This window comes from Herpailurus yagouaroundi, unplaced genomic scaffold (assembly GCF_014898765.1).
Source record: "Herpailurus yagouaroundi ecotype Mexico unplaced genomic scaffold, PumYag 100, whole genome shotgun sequence".
NCBI classification, from domain to species: domain Eukaryota; kingdom Metazoa; phylum Chordata; class Mammalia; order Carnivora; family Felidae; genus Herpailurus; species Herpailurus yagouaroundi.
In genome coordinates, this window is record NW_024412391.1 from 24,030,950 (window position 1) to 24,045,940 (window position 14,991).

The window sequence follows — 14,991 nt, forward strand, 5'->3', positions numbered from 1 at the left end:
AAAAGATCAGTGGGAATCCATGTTACCTAGTGTCTGAAATGAGTTCAATATTTTAACTGACCACTGAATTGGGCTATTAATTTTGTAACTGAGGCAAAACCAGGTGAAATGTAGGTTTCTGTTATTCTATATAAAGCAAGCATATGTATTTGCCAGGGGCAAAAAACTGCAAGGATTTTTTTCCTTCACACTAAACCAAATAATAGTACAGTATGTTATTTGTAATATGGTTAAATAAAATCAATAGCGTTGCAAAAAAAAAATGTTAACACTGTCCCTTTTTTAAAAAATAAAAGTAGCAGAAAGTGCATTTAAGGAAAACAGTTCAGAAAAAGTATCTTCAAAGCTCTATTAAACATTTCCCAGCTTTGGAAAATTTAAATACCCAATCTGGTTTCTATGAAACTTAAAAAGATCAAACGATTAGAAGGAAGCTAGGCTTGAAGGAGAAATGTTGGGGATTTCAGTAAACATCTGGTTACCATTTTCAATGGTAAGAACCAACCCACTTAAGGAAGTAGTTTCATTTCTTTGGAGTAAAAATGAGACACTGGCTTTTTGTTCTCTTTGCACAGTGGAGGGTAAAGGAAACATTAGAATGGAGAGGTCACTTGAAGCTCAACTTTTATAAATAAGAAAGCTTTTTTCAAAAAGTAAAGTAAATTCAACTCAGGTCTCTGTAGTATAAACAACTCAACTGAGTTAGGGTTAACTAAACATTCCTCGAGCTCTAGTGTGCCAATTAAAGAACAAATTCTGTTTGGTCATAAATACATCAGTACTTCTATAAGCACTGAGGAAAATAACAATAAACCTGAACACACAATTACTGCGTGTCATAATACAATAAAATTGAATGGTGCAGACCTGTAAGTTTCTTTGATTCAATTTCCTTTTTTTCCCCAGTTTGATTAACGAAAGGCACAGAAGCACTTCTGATATCGTCCAAAACCTATTACTTGCATAATAAAAAACATATGTCAAAGGTGTTCTAGGTGAAATACTGACAAGGCAAAACACACTCTGCCTTTTAAATGTGACCTTTACTCTTTCGTCTTCTTGCTAAATGTTCATATAGCATATTAAACTCAGGAAAGCAGCAGGGGTGCTGGTTTCAGGCTGGCGACAGGAAGGAAGGAGAAGAAGAGACTTCATTAGGCTCTTGAGTTTTATTTTATTTTATTTTTTTTTAATTTTTTTTAACGTTTATTTATTTTGGAGACAGAGAGAGACAGAGCATGAACGGGGGAGGGTCAGAGAGAGGGAGACACGGAATCTGAAACAGGCTCCAGGCTCTGAGTGGTCAGCACAGAGCCCGACGCGGGGCTCGAACTCACGGAGTGTGAGATCGTGACCTGAGCCGAAGTCGGCCGCTTAACCGACTGAGCCACCCAGGCACCCCTAGGCTCTTGAGTTTTAAATGATCAGTGGAAGCATCTGCTATCGACATGCACTACTAGCCAAAGGGGATCACCTCCCACTTTGCCTCCAGACCAATGTTTCTCCACTCCTTTGCTTACCATTCCTCTCTTCTGCCCTTGGACATGAGACTAAAAAGACTCAAGAGAAAGAATCCCTAGAATGATGAGGTTTAAAATCGTGTCTTACTTTCTCTCATTCCATGGTCATGAATGTTATAGAGACGATCTGAAAAAGACTTGGGTGGTGATTTTCCTCATTCTCCTGAGGAATAAAACAACCGCTGGGCAGCACCCCTGACTTGACTCTGTTCCCACAACACTTCCTGTGTTCTGAGATGGGCAGATCCCCTGCTGGGTAACTCTGACTGATAAAACGTTCATCCTTAAATGGGTCCTGGTTATGTCTTCTAGGGTTGCTACAAATAAATCTTGTACCCAAGTGTCCCGTTAAACAGTGGGGAAACAAAAATATTGGTCCAACTACTTGCAGGGCCTCCCAGAAACATTCTTTGCAATTGGAACCATCTATTTTCTTGTGGCTGTTGCAGATCTGGTTTCGGCGGCGACTGGAGAAATATGCCCTCTTCAAGTACACATATATAATTCTCACCCAATGATAAAATATACTGTGTGTCAGAGTCTCTTGGACCATATATTACTTAGACTCTATCCCGGGAGCAAGTTAAAAACTTTTGGAAAATATTTATTCTCTCTTAGACCACTGCTCCGTTCTATGAACTAAAACACTGATTTACTAAATAGGACCTGGATAATATGAAAGAGAATAATGTGATGGTGATTCTGTTTCTGTAGGGAAGGTGTATATTATAAATATATATTTTTGCAAAGCAGAGGATTGGAAGAGCACAAGCAGGAATATTTTACACTATGCTCAGCAAAGAAGTAGAGAGCATAATGTAGATGACAAACAGGACCTAAATGACAAGATGGGGGTTCTGACCCTTGATGCTTTCTACGTTCACAAGCCACAAAAGCTGTATGCTTACTTTTACGTGTCCTTTATTGGAGAATATTTGTTAGGTAACATTTCGTGTTTCATTGTTTTGTGGAATAGTAAACTTCCGGTGAATCAATCATCACCTCTCAGCAAGTAACTCACAAATCTTCATCTCCTGCCCTGGCCTCTCTACTTTCTTCAGTTACTGCTAAATACATTTATAGAAAAGCTCACAGCACCTGAGACTGAATATGTTTAGAACTAAACTCATCCATCCTCCTCCAGAACCAACAGGCAGTAGCACTGGTCAAAGTGACAGAGGGGTCTTAAAAGCAAAAGAAGAGAAGAATTCTGAAAAATGGACACAAGCACTTAAAACCCTCAACAGGTAGTATCAGCCCTATTTACTTACCATATTTGTGGATGAATTATTTTTATATAAGAACAGATTTGAGCATGCGTAGAGTATCAGTGTTCCTATAAAGTTATGTAAAAATAAAAGGTTTATCAATTAAGTTTTAATGTGAATTCTCTGAAGTAGTTGACCATTTAAGGAGCTCAAATACTGGTACACTGTTCTTCATTTGTTCACGTATTCAACTGTATTTGATACATATTTATTTTGTGCCTCTGGATGGAGAGCATGGTTTTAAGGGGTAAGCGGAATAGACATGGTCCCTGACTTCAAGAAACTTACAGATTATTATTATTATTATTTTTAATGAGGGGTCTTTTCCAAGGGAATGATCCAGGAGACTGTGTTGGAATTTCAGGAGCATTTACAGCCCAGACCTTTCAATGGGAACATGTAAGTTGATAAAGAGGGCCTTGAAAACACCTATTAAGTTCATTTATCACAAAATATCCAGCAGCAGCACCCCTATATTCTTCGTATAAATGTATCTCCTGAGAAAGGAATCTCCATAATCTCCTTTCTGTTAGTTAGTTCTTGACAGTAATAACAATATTAGCTCCCATTTCTGGAGTGCCTGTAACATGGCATTCACAGAACAATCCAAAACAATCAAATCCCAAAGGGAAAAATAGAGCTTTCAGAGGTTAAGTAACTTGTCCAAGGTTGTATAACCATTAAAGGAAATACTAGAACTCAACCCAGGTTTGATCTTACTCCAAAGCTTATTCTTTTTAATTACCACAGTCTACAACCTCTCCAAGAAAGCAATTATTGCGGTTAAGCCCTTCCTACTTACGGGTAATTTAAATCTCAACTTCCTTATAGCATCTTTTGAATACAAATAAACTAAAGAAAACTTGAAATATGCTTTCCATCACAAAAGTTAAGATTTGTCTGTAGCAGATGTTTCTTTTCCATACAAATCTCAGAAACAGCTTCTGGCAAGTAGCCCTTATAAAAGAAACCTTCAAAATCCAACTAAATTTCAAATGGTACATGGATGTGTTGGACATTTTTACGGGCGCAAGTGAATGTAAATAAAAATATAGGAGGATGGAAAGCTATTAAATTACAAACAGGGAAGGAAATAGGGTTTTTCTTTTCTAATATATTTTCCACAACATTAAGTAGTGATCTATCTGTATCTTTCGCTCTATTAACTGTATCTTTTAATAGTGCTTCTCAAGAACACAGTTGGATAAATTACAGTATCCTTATGGTGGGGTTGGGGGAGGCTGTGAAGCAACATTATTTAAAATACCATTCTCCAGAACATACTCTATCAAGTTTAATATCAATACAAATATCAATAAACACCATCATAGTATTAACTCTAGCCCTTCTTAGAAATGCCTTCACTACATCATGCTGTTAACGTTATACTCTCAGCTTGTGTTAGAAGTTTGCTATCTGAACCAAGATATGACATCCACTTCATTTGCAATACAAATGTTGCTCTGGCTATTGACCCATTATATAACTTAGGGTTGTCTACATAATAATTCCTTCAAAAAACTTATTTTAAATATACTACTTGGGCATGTGGAAGGTTAGGGGAAGGAACATAGTGTTCCCTTTTTTCTGAGTGTAAAATTTCTATTCTTTCCCTTGTTGCTCTTGGCTCAAGCCAAAATTAAGCTTAAATTATGGTAACTAAGAGGAATATCCAGTTTGAGCCCTAATTTTATATTTCCATTTTAGTAATTTCATTATTATATGTTTTAGTGTAAACCATCAAGTCCTTTTTGAATGAGGTCTGGTATAAGTTAAAAAACTAAACAATCCGAGTCCTAAAGTTTAACCATCAGCTTGGTAGGGGATCAAGTGACATAGAATTAGTCTAAATACATAGGTCAGCAAACTTTTTCTGTTAGGGCCCAATAAATGTTTTAGGTGTTAAGAGCCATATAGTCGCGGTTGCAACTACTCAACTCTGCCATTGCAGAACAAAGCAGCCAAAGATAGTATGAAAACAAATGTGTGGCTGTGTTCCAATAAAGCTTTGTTTGCAAAACAAGCGTTGGGCCAGATTTGGCCGGTGGGCCATAGTTTGCCAACCCCTGGAAAGAAAATCAATGTGGTCTTGCACTTTCTGTATTTCTTCAAAAAAACATTCCACGCAAAACACCCAAGTTACAAAAACAAGAGCAATGCGAAACCATAAGAGTAACCAATTCCGAAGCTTTGACAGCAGTTGGCATTTGTTTTGCATGTGCCTATATAATATGTCTAATTTAGAAGTGCAAAGTATATTCAGAAGTGAACAGAAAACTGCTAAATATGCACTACTCTTCAAGTACACAGAAATAATTCTGATCCAATGATACAACCTACTGAGTCAGAGTCTCAGGGACCACATGCTACTTGGACGTTACAATGAGTTTAAGAACTTTTGGAAAACATTTACTTTCTTTTAGGCTACTATACTATTCCATGTACTAAATCACTGGTTTACTAAATAGTACCTAGATACTAGGAAGGGCAATAATTGCTTGGTGCTTCTATCTTTTCCTTTGGAGAATTATATGCTCTTATAAACACAGGGACATAAGATATATTTTTCCAAAGCAAGGACTGAAGGACCATAAAGTGTATGTTTTACATGCTGCTAAGTTTTGTAGGTTTAAACCTGTAAAGACAATTGTCCTCTTACTGTTTCAAAATCAGCTTAAAGATGAAATGTTTGTAAATACCTATATAGTTAAAACTTAAAATTTTTAAATGTGTTTATTTATTTTTGAGAGAGACAGAGAGAGCACAAATTGGGGAGGGGCAGAGAGAGAGGGAGACAGAGTCTACAGCAGGCTCCAGGCTCTGAGCTGTTAGCACAGAGCCCGACATGGGGCTTGAACACCTTAACCATGAGATCATGACCTGAGCAGAAGTCAGACACTGAACTGACAGGGCCACCCAGGGGGGGCATAGTTAAAACTTAAGTAGTACAATGGCATTATAGCAAACAGACTTTTGCATTGTTTTATTCCCAAAACTAACTCTAAAGATTGTTATTTTTTGAGCCAACAGTATATCCCTTAGGATGGTGTGCTCCAATGGACTATATATCAGAATCACAAGTGTCTGTTTTTAACATATAAATTTCTAGGCCCCACTCCCAGACTACTGAATAAAAAATATTGCCTGGGCTTTACTTTGTCTCCTCCCAGAACTCTGATGGGGCAGACAAAGTGGTTAAATTCTCACCACATACTAACATGAAGTAATATCATTATTGCATTTAACAGATAAGAGAACTAAAGCTCAAAGAACCTAACTTGCTTAAAGTCACATATCCAGGGCCTGTCTTTCCCGATACAGCCACCAACTTCTGTTATGTCACTAGAATGGAATTAACCAGGGAAAAAACATGATGCCCACATTGTAACTTAGAACCTGAGATTGCTTACTTTTCCTTTCAATAAATGTTTACTAAGTAGTAAGGAAACTGAATAAAATATAAAACCCAAATATTACTCTACAAAAACAGATTATACTTAATAGTGGAATGTTGCCTAGGTAAGACCCTTTTATTTTTGCTAATTTTTATCCACTTCTGGCCTTAAAGGTTTAAAAAAGAAAAAAGGAGCGGAGCCCCAGGGACTCCTGGGTGGCTCAGTGGGTTGAGCGTCCGACTTTAGCTCTGGTCATGATCTCGTGGTTTGTTAGTTTGAGCCCCGCATCCGGCTCTGTGCTAACAGCTCAGAGCCTGGAGCCTGCTTCAGATTCTGTCTGTCCGTCTGTCTGTCTCTTTCTCTCTCTCTCTCTGCCCCTCCCCTGCTCAGCTCTGTCTCACTCTCTTTTAAAAATAAATAAACATCAAAAAAAAAAAAAAAAAAGTAGCCCCAGGCTGGAAAGAGGCCACCTGTGCTTCAAAGGATGGCACAGAAAGAGGTCAGCAGAAGTGATTGGGGTCAAATCAGAAGAGGAGAGAAAGGCAGGTAAAATGGATAGGTAGACAGGGGAAAATTTATTTTGTATTTATTTTCCTACAACCAAGAATGTATTTTATAAACATGTCAAATCTGCACCTGGGCACTTAGTAACATTTGTGGTAGTACCTGATTTATTTTGGATGTAATACTTTCAAATTTCAGTTTAGCAAAGAGCAGAAACTGCAATGATGAAGTGAAAGATAGGTGGGGTAGGTCTCCGGATCATTCTGAATTGCCCCCACTCCCCCCAAGATGCTCGGCATGGAGAAAGGAAGTTTAAATGTGCCAGTATAACATCATACTTTCTGCTGCTGTACATATAGGCAAAGAAGCATTAGGGGAATATGTGAAACTAAAGAGAAATGAGTTTTGTAAGAATCAAATCTTTAGAAAATATATTTGTAATGAGTACCCCAACTCAAACATTATCTACAGCTTAAATTTGTGGCCATGGAAAATAAGCTTCAATAAAAAAGTGATTCTGTTTCCTATATGTTAGAAAACCAAGGAAATGTTAGATCATGGTCACAGAACTTTTTTTTTTTAATTTCTAGGTATTTGATGTTGCTCTCACAGTGAAAACTACAAAATCAAGTGAAAAACCAAAAATCAGTTTTCCATACTCATGAAACTGAGGCCTTATCCAGGAATAATATCTTATTACACCGAGAAGAAGAAACCAAGAAAGAATGAGGAAAAGGATGTTGTAAAAGAGGAGGGAAGGTGGAATAAGAGAGCCAAATCAGTATTTACACTGACAAATTCTGGTGACACCATCTCCTTAGCTTATGCTGGGCCTACCAGCTCCTCTGGCTGCCAGATTTCATTGCCTTCAGGCTGTCTTTGCACTTTCTTGATATTTGGAAGCCTCAAAGTAATTCTCCCTTTTCTTGTAAAACTGACCCAGACATTAAGGGAGAGAGCAGACATACTCTTTCTAAATTGCAAAACGGATGAAATTGAAAATTGAAACTGAATTGAAGTTGAAATGCACAGAGAATCCAGGTCGTCCACATACTCAGTCAGTAGCGGTACCAAGGAGGTCGAGAAACAGGCATTTCAGACAACAGTGCTGTGTAATCATGGCTGATGTTTTCACATGGCACATAGGTGGTGGTTATACATTCAATCACCTAGGTCAATGATGGGCTAAAATGTTTTATGAAGGTAGAGGGTGCCTGGGTGGCTCAGTCGGTTAAGCATCCGACTCTTGGTTTGGGCTCAGGTCATGATTTCGAGGTTCTTGAGTTCGAGCCCCACACTGACAGTGCAGAGCCAGCTTGGGATTCTCTCTCTCTCTCTGCCCCTCCCCTGCTCACACTCTGTGTGTGTCTCTCTCTCTCTCAAAATAAATAAATAAGCTTTTTTTTAAAAAAGTAACTAAAAGGTTTTTGGGGATGAGAAGGAGGCTATACATTCTATATCTTTCCGTAACATTGATAAATGTTTTTCTGACAAATATCATTTATGACTGTTCCAGAACTTTCGGTTGGTCCTTAACAGAACCAACTGCAATGACGTTTGTAAGATTTGTTTTCAGCACTCTTTGACATTCCAGAGCTTTTACCTTCCTTTTTGTTTTTCTCATTTGCTTCCAGAAGCACAAGGCTCTAGACTTCCATACTACTCACAGTGGGGCAGGGATGAGCAAATGGCATTCCTGAAGACCTGTCCTAATGGCCCATACTCTGTACATTTTTAGGATATTTCTTTTCACCCAAGTCTATCTTTTGGGGTCCTATCCTTCAAAAGCTTTGCTAGCTAGGTAGCTTATAGCTTTACTACCAGTGTGGTAAAAGTGAACCTGGTGAAGGGTAATTGTGGCTAAAGGTCTCCCCAACCTCACTCATTCATTGGCATAAGTTTGCACTTTAAAGAGCAAGGTGGAGTGTGTCTGTCACGTGGTTAGTTGCTCAGGAACCGCTAGTTGTTATTCTCATTGCCCTTTTTGACCCTCATCATCTGCTCAACTTTCTTTTCAAATACCTTGTTTAAAAACTTGTCTTTTATTTCTCATTTCAAATGATAGAAATAAAAGTACTTGACTAGTAATAGTGTCTGTGATAAATATCCATACTTTTTCCCCATTTTAGAGCCAATCTGTGAATCACATTTAAGCCGGCTTCTCAAAACAATTTCCAGCACATTCTACTTGCAGTCAGATGAAGTGGCAATTTTCTTAAAATATGGAGCAGTTTGGTGCTGGGCAGAACATGTATTCAGGCTCATAAACATAAACATTTTTTATGTAGCATTTAAATATGAACTATGCAACTCCAAAATGCTACAAAAATATAAACAAAGTAATTTCAGGAATAAAGAAATAGAGCTAAAGAAAAATTGAGAGGAAGTAAAAAAGGAGCCAAATTTTCTTTGATGCAAGAAAGTGGATCATGGGTAAAATTTTGTTTTTATAAATTTCTTTAGGGGGAGATAGTAGCACATTCTAAAAATTGTTTAGCATTGTATGTCAAGCAGCTATGGAGTTTACTTCTTATTCTGACCTTGTTCTAGCAGCCCCGGCCCAAGACCAGCACCAAGCCTTTCTTCAGCGATGACGACCGAGTAGCGATGCTGAATGAGGACGTGCTGATGGAGCTGAAACTCCATTTTGCTGTAGGAAGAAGGCCTGTAGAGGACGGCCCTTCTGTCATGGCTCCCAAAGTGTATCTTTATCGATTTCTCAATCTAAAAAAAAAAAAAGAAGAAGAAGAAGAAAAAGAAAGAAAGGAGGCATAAAAATTCAAGAGGAAAAAGTAGCACACTTTGCCTTGAAGGACATCATTAATGCAAATCAAGGGCCATTCAGAAAGTTACCCTTCAAGTTGTTCTCTGGAAATGAAAGACAAATTCTCTGAAAGGCTGGCAAGGGCAAAAGTGACCTCATAGGCAAGAACCGAAGGTGAATTGAATTTTTCTCTCTATTACAGAGAGATGAAAATTTTAGGCCATTAAAATATAGAGGTCCTGGAGGAATACTGTTGCATAGAAATACAGAACTCAACTCTAGCTGAAAATATAAATTAATAGCAATGCCTTTCATCTGCATTGTGCTTGTATAAAATACTTCCAGCTGCATTATCTTCTAACAGTGCTTTTTAAGTAAACATGGGAGAGGAAACAGACTCCGAGAGGATGGATTTTGTGCTGGAAGGACACGGTTAGGAACGGGGAGAGCTGAGAAGCAATTTCAGAGCCCTCTGGAGATACACAGTGCTGCTTCTCCTCTCAATCAGAACACAGCAAAATTGGAATGCATCTCAGGGTGGCAGGCTGGGTCTCTGCCCAAGATCCAGAGCATCATAATTTCAGGTTCTTCCTTCCACAGTTTATTGATTGCCCACATAAATATTCCTCTTTTTCACGACAGTGTTTGAAATTCCATTAACAAAAGGGAATTTTCCAATTGACAAAGTAGAAAGAATGCTGATATTTGAGTTCATGATAAGGTGTAATTGTAGACATTGGATATTTTCCTGAAAACCTGAGATTAAAACTGGATAAAGTAGACATTTTCTTGTTACCGGAAGGAGCAGTGAGATTGGATGGGGGTTTGAGCAAAACCTGGGAGAGACTGAAGAAGAGGAGACGAAGGAATTGGAGAAGGAAGATGAGGGAGAAGAGATAAAAAACAAAATTGGGAATCCAAACTACGTTTAGCGACACCTCTGAGTCGAACTGTCCGCTTTATGGATCTAAAAGTATGTACCACATGCCTCTTCACTACTTAAAGTTCTTTATTATTTCCCATTAATGATAGAATCAACTCCAAATCTTCATCAAGGAACACAAGGTCATTCAAACTTAAGCCCTGTCTTTCTTCTCTGTTCATATCACACTCTTAATTATTTCCATTCCTGATCCCACCCTGTTCCTTCATACACATACCTGTGTCTTCTACTTAAATTCCTTTTTCTCTCTCCATTTGTCCATCTGGCTAACTCTGAATCAAACATCACCTATTTTGGAAAGTTTTCATTGAAATACACCCTTTTATTAGCACTTAGGAAAGGAAATGTGCATCTCTCCCTGATGTGAGCTCATTACAGGCAGTATGCATGTACACACAGGATGTGTTTAATAAATGAAGATATCTATGAAATTAATGAGCCATGGTGGTCTATCAAGATCTTTGAAGATATGTATGAAGATACATATGGAAAGAAAGAGGAAACAGATTTAGGTTGTAAACTCTCCGAGGGCAGGAACTATATCCTATTTTTCACTGCATACGAATTATCTCCACCTGTAAATGGATTGACAAAGCACGATGACGTGCAGAAAAACACAAACTCTGGAGAGACTGCTGGGTTTGAATCCCCTGGTTCTGCCAGAACTATTTGTGTGACCTTGGACAATACCTTCCTCCTAAGGGCGCTGTGAGAACTAAAGGGTTAATGTTTGTGACTGGCTTAGAACTGTGCATGGTATACTATACACATAGAAAGACCATCTATGTGTTTTTTAAATAATAATATAAAAAACAAAGAATCAGAAAAACTTTCTGAATCTGAGCTCTGCCTGGCACACAGTAACATAAGCTTTGAATACTTGTGTAGTGGATTTAATAGAAAGGAACAGAAACTAGCTAAGCACACCTCCCCTGCATGGTACTTTGGGCAAACATGATTGATTAGATACTTTCCCTTGTTAAAGGATATTGTGTTTTCTTGATAATGAAACTATTTAAACTCAAAAATTTAGCTGCCTATTGGGACACGATTCCCCAGCCAATATCATTGTTTGTCATGGTAAACTTATTAGAAGGAGTCTTTGAAGCCAAAAACAGTTGAGCCTTTGTCCACAGGAGTTAGAAGGAACCAGTATCCCACAGGAGGCCAAAATAAACAAACATGCATCTAGGTGCAAGGGGAAGACAGATGCTTCCAAATATATCGTTGTCACTCAAACAAAATGCAGAGTGCCCAGAATTCCCTTCTCACATTATTTTCTTTCGTAATCACAGGATGCTCCTCTCTATTACAGCTGGCTCAAGTAGAGCAGTGATTTCACATGAGGTGAGTGTATTTTCAAACTTGACGTTATTATTATTTTGAAAGATACACCCCTCCCTTCCCCCACCACCCCCCCAACCAGGATCAGTTTAAGCCACAGCCATGTGGCTCTTGCCAGTATATCTTACAAAAATATATTTTAAATAAAGTATAATAAGTGGCCATATTCTATAATAACCTTTATAGCATAGACTGACATTTTCGCTCACATCTCAGACTACAGAGAATAATAGGAAGCGAGCTTGTCAGTCAAATTCTGTTGTATTACCCTGTAATACAAACTGCTCCTGTCCTTGTCATATTTATAACAGACTGTATCAGCAAAATGGCCCAATACCAAGGGGCAAGAACGCTTTTAGCTGGTCCAATGACAGGTGCACACACTGCATATGCGAAATAAAAACTACGTGAACAATTATGTCAACCACACCAGCAAATGCAGGATTATCAAATGCCGAGAGAAGCACTTTGGGAACTGAGAGCTCTTGATTACTCCTACAATTCTGAAGATATATTTTTAGTGAAAGAATTTAACCTAGCCACCACTACCGCAACTAAACTTGAGACTCGCAGGCCTTCTGAGAAGACTTAGGAAAGAATGAATGTTACTGGATGTTGACACTCTGAGCTCCCAAGTCACTTCCCCCTCTCCCTTCTGGAAAGATCTGAAAAACTGTCCCTCAGAAATCACTTTGCCAGACTACATGAAAGTTATTTTAAAACTAAACACTTATTACTTTTATTGGAAAAACTTCAACATCTGAAACTTTTATACCACCTTAAATAAAGCAAAGGACAGAGTGTTGTAATAAACGACCTGGAGTGTTAGATGCAGCAATGTGGAGGATGAACAGGAGAGGAGTGGGGATCAGAAATCTGGATTTAAATTCAGAGTCTGCCTTGCTTCATCCACTGGGGAGAGTTGTTTTATCTCTCTACATCAGAGTTTTCTCATACGTATAGTTGAAATAACAAATCCTACCTCATGAAGTTGTAGGAGGAATTAAATGAATTTGGTATCTAAAGGTATCCAACACAGTGTCCCATTAATAAACGATGTTAACTATATATGATTAAACTGAGTAGTATTATATTTTAATTCTGCTTTTCCACTAAGAACTCTTTCTTTTCTCAATGATAGAGAGAGACACACACACACACACACACAGAGAGAGAGAGAGAGAGAGAGAGAGAGAGAGAGAGAGAGAGAAAGCAAAGGGAAAGAGAGAGAGAGAATCCACACTCAGTTGCAGAGCCCAATGCAGGGCTTGATCCCACAACCCTGGGATCATGACCTGAGCTGAAATCAAGAGCCAGACACTTAACCAATTGAACCACACAGGCACCCCTCCCTTAAGAATTCTATCAGCTTTTCAATGAATATAGTTTTGTCTCTGTCATAAAAACCATTTCTGCAATAAGCTATATGCATCCATATATCTTGATGTATGTTTTTCTCTATATGACTCATCACCTTTTAATGTAAAAATAGATCTTATTTACTTACTGTGTTTATTGTCTGTCTCCCCAAACCATAAAAAGAGGTAAATAAAAGCATATATTTTTTCTATTTTGTTGACTTTTGTTTCCCCTACCTAAGAATACCACTGGGCACATAATGGGCACATAATAAATATTCTTTGAATGAATGAATACAAACATCTTTTTCTTCAATGTGTAAAAGTCTGGGTTATAAATACTACCATGGAAGATTGGGAATACAAAAGTGGTGAACATTTGTATTAAGAAATTTATTTCAGCAGAATTTCAAATAGGAGCAAGAATGACAAAAATAGAATTAAATGTTTGAGCAAAGTAATGAATTTGCAGCAAAAAAAAAAAAATCAAATAAAGAGCTGTATTATTAAAGTACCATGTTTCTCAGTTACTTATAGTATTAAAAAATCTTCACCAGGACTTAACACAAAAAGCAAGAAATGCAGCTCTTTAAAATATAGAAGGGATGAAAAATAAAACTTGTTTTTTTCCACATGACGGAGTTTTTTTCTAGATTTATTAAAGTAGCCATGTATTTATGACACCTTTTGATGCTCTAATACAAATCATATAGTAGACCTTGGATGTATGTTATATATAACTAAAAGTAAAATTGCCTTGCTGGTCTCAATCTTTGACATTTTAGAAATATTGCGGAATCTATCATAGTGAATTATGCTTTAATTTTTCCACTATAAGAATAAAATAGGGATTTTTTTTACTCATTGGTGAAATTTACACTTATTTTAGAGAATTCAAGAGATAAAACTGAGTTTCTTGGATGCAGGTCCTCTACATTTTCTTAGAAATTATTTATAATTGCAGGACAGTGTAGGAACCACAGGTTTCCCGGATATGCAAACAGAGCCTCACGAGAAATTTCCTCCATAAATGAACGTTTAGTTAAGTCTGCCTTTATCTCACAACTGATTCAACTGAATCTCAAGCCCATCATGGAGTAAACACACAATTCTCAGACCTACTCCATGACACTGAGGGCCTTCTGACTACACTGGCAAACTGTGCCTTGGGGCTACTGACTATCCCAAGAACATCCAGTGAAAAGCAAGTTTGCTCATCTGTGCCTCTATGTAAGTTTTAAACAATGACAGAGAAACAAAAGCAATAAGGCTTCAATATAAAAAAGGTGTATCCTCAATATAGCTTTGGTAAAATGGCACCTACTTAAACAGCTATTCCCAAAACCCATCATCACCTATCTCTCAATCTATCTTTCCCTTTGGCACGCTTCACAATTTATAGTAACATATTATTACTTGTTTAGTGTCTGACCTTTATACAAATTTTCATGTTTCCTGAAAGCCTAAATGTGTCTTCTTTTAACCATTGCACATACAGCTTACTACCAGTTTCCAGTAAAAGGGAATGGACGGATGAATGAGGAAATGAATGAATGCATGAATGCTACGTATGAGTTCATTGTTTGTAAACACATGCATGCCTTTTAATTATTTTACTATGAGGTGAAAATATACACTAGAAACTTCTCAGTGGAAGCTTTGATATTTGCATCTCAAGCCGTGAAATATCTATGACTTCTTCATCCCTAATGCCTGTCTCCTCCACTTTACTACAGTGGCCGCTCGAATGGCCATAATCTTGGACTTTATGGTCCCCAAACACCCCCACCTCTGAACGTATAAAATGAGATATTCCATTCTCTGATCACATTCAAGTATTTCCATCTCATTTATTCTCAACATATCAGTTCTTCAACACTGGTCTTTCCTGCTCA

At 37.7% G+C, this 14,991-nt stretch overlaps 1 protein-coding gene across 5 annotated transcripts in view; it reads right to left on the minus strand.

Annotated features, from left to right (window-relative positions):
• Positions 1-14,991, minus strand: part of CPED1 (cadherin like and PC-esterase domain containing 1) — a 268,972-nt gene that overhangs the window by 232,159 nt on the left and 21,822 nt on the right. For 4 of the 5 annotated variants that reach the window (XM_040472137.1, XM_040472138.1, XM_040472136.1 and 1 more), the window contains exon 2: positions 9,228-9,411. The exons of the other annotated variant lie outside the window; for it this stretch is intronic. In XM_040472137.1, the coding sequence (XP_040328071.1) occupies positions 9,228-9,411 (184 nt within the window). The remainder of the gene's footprint in view (positions 1-9,227; positions 9,412-14,991) is intronic. 5 annotated transcript variants of the gene reach the window in all.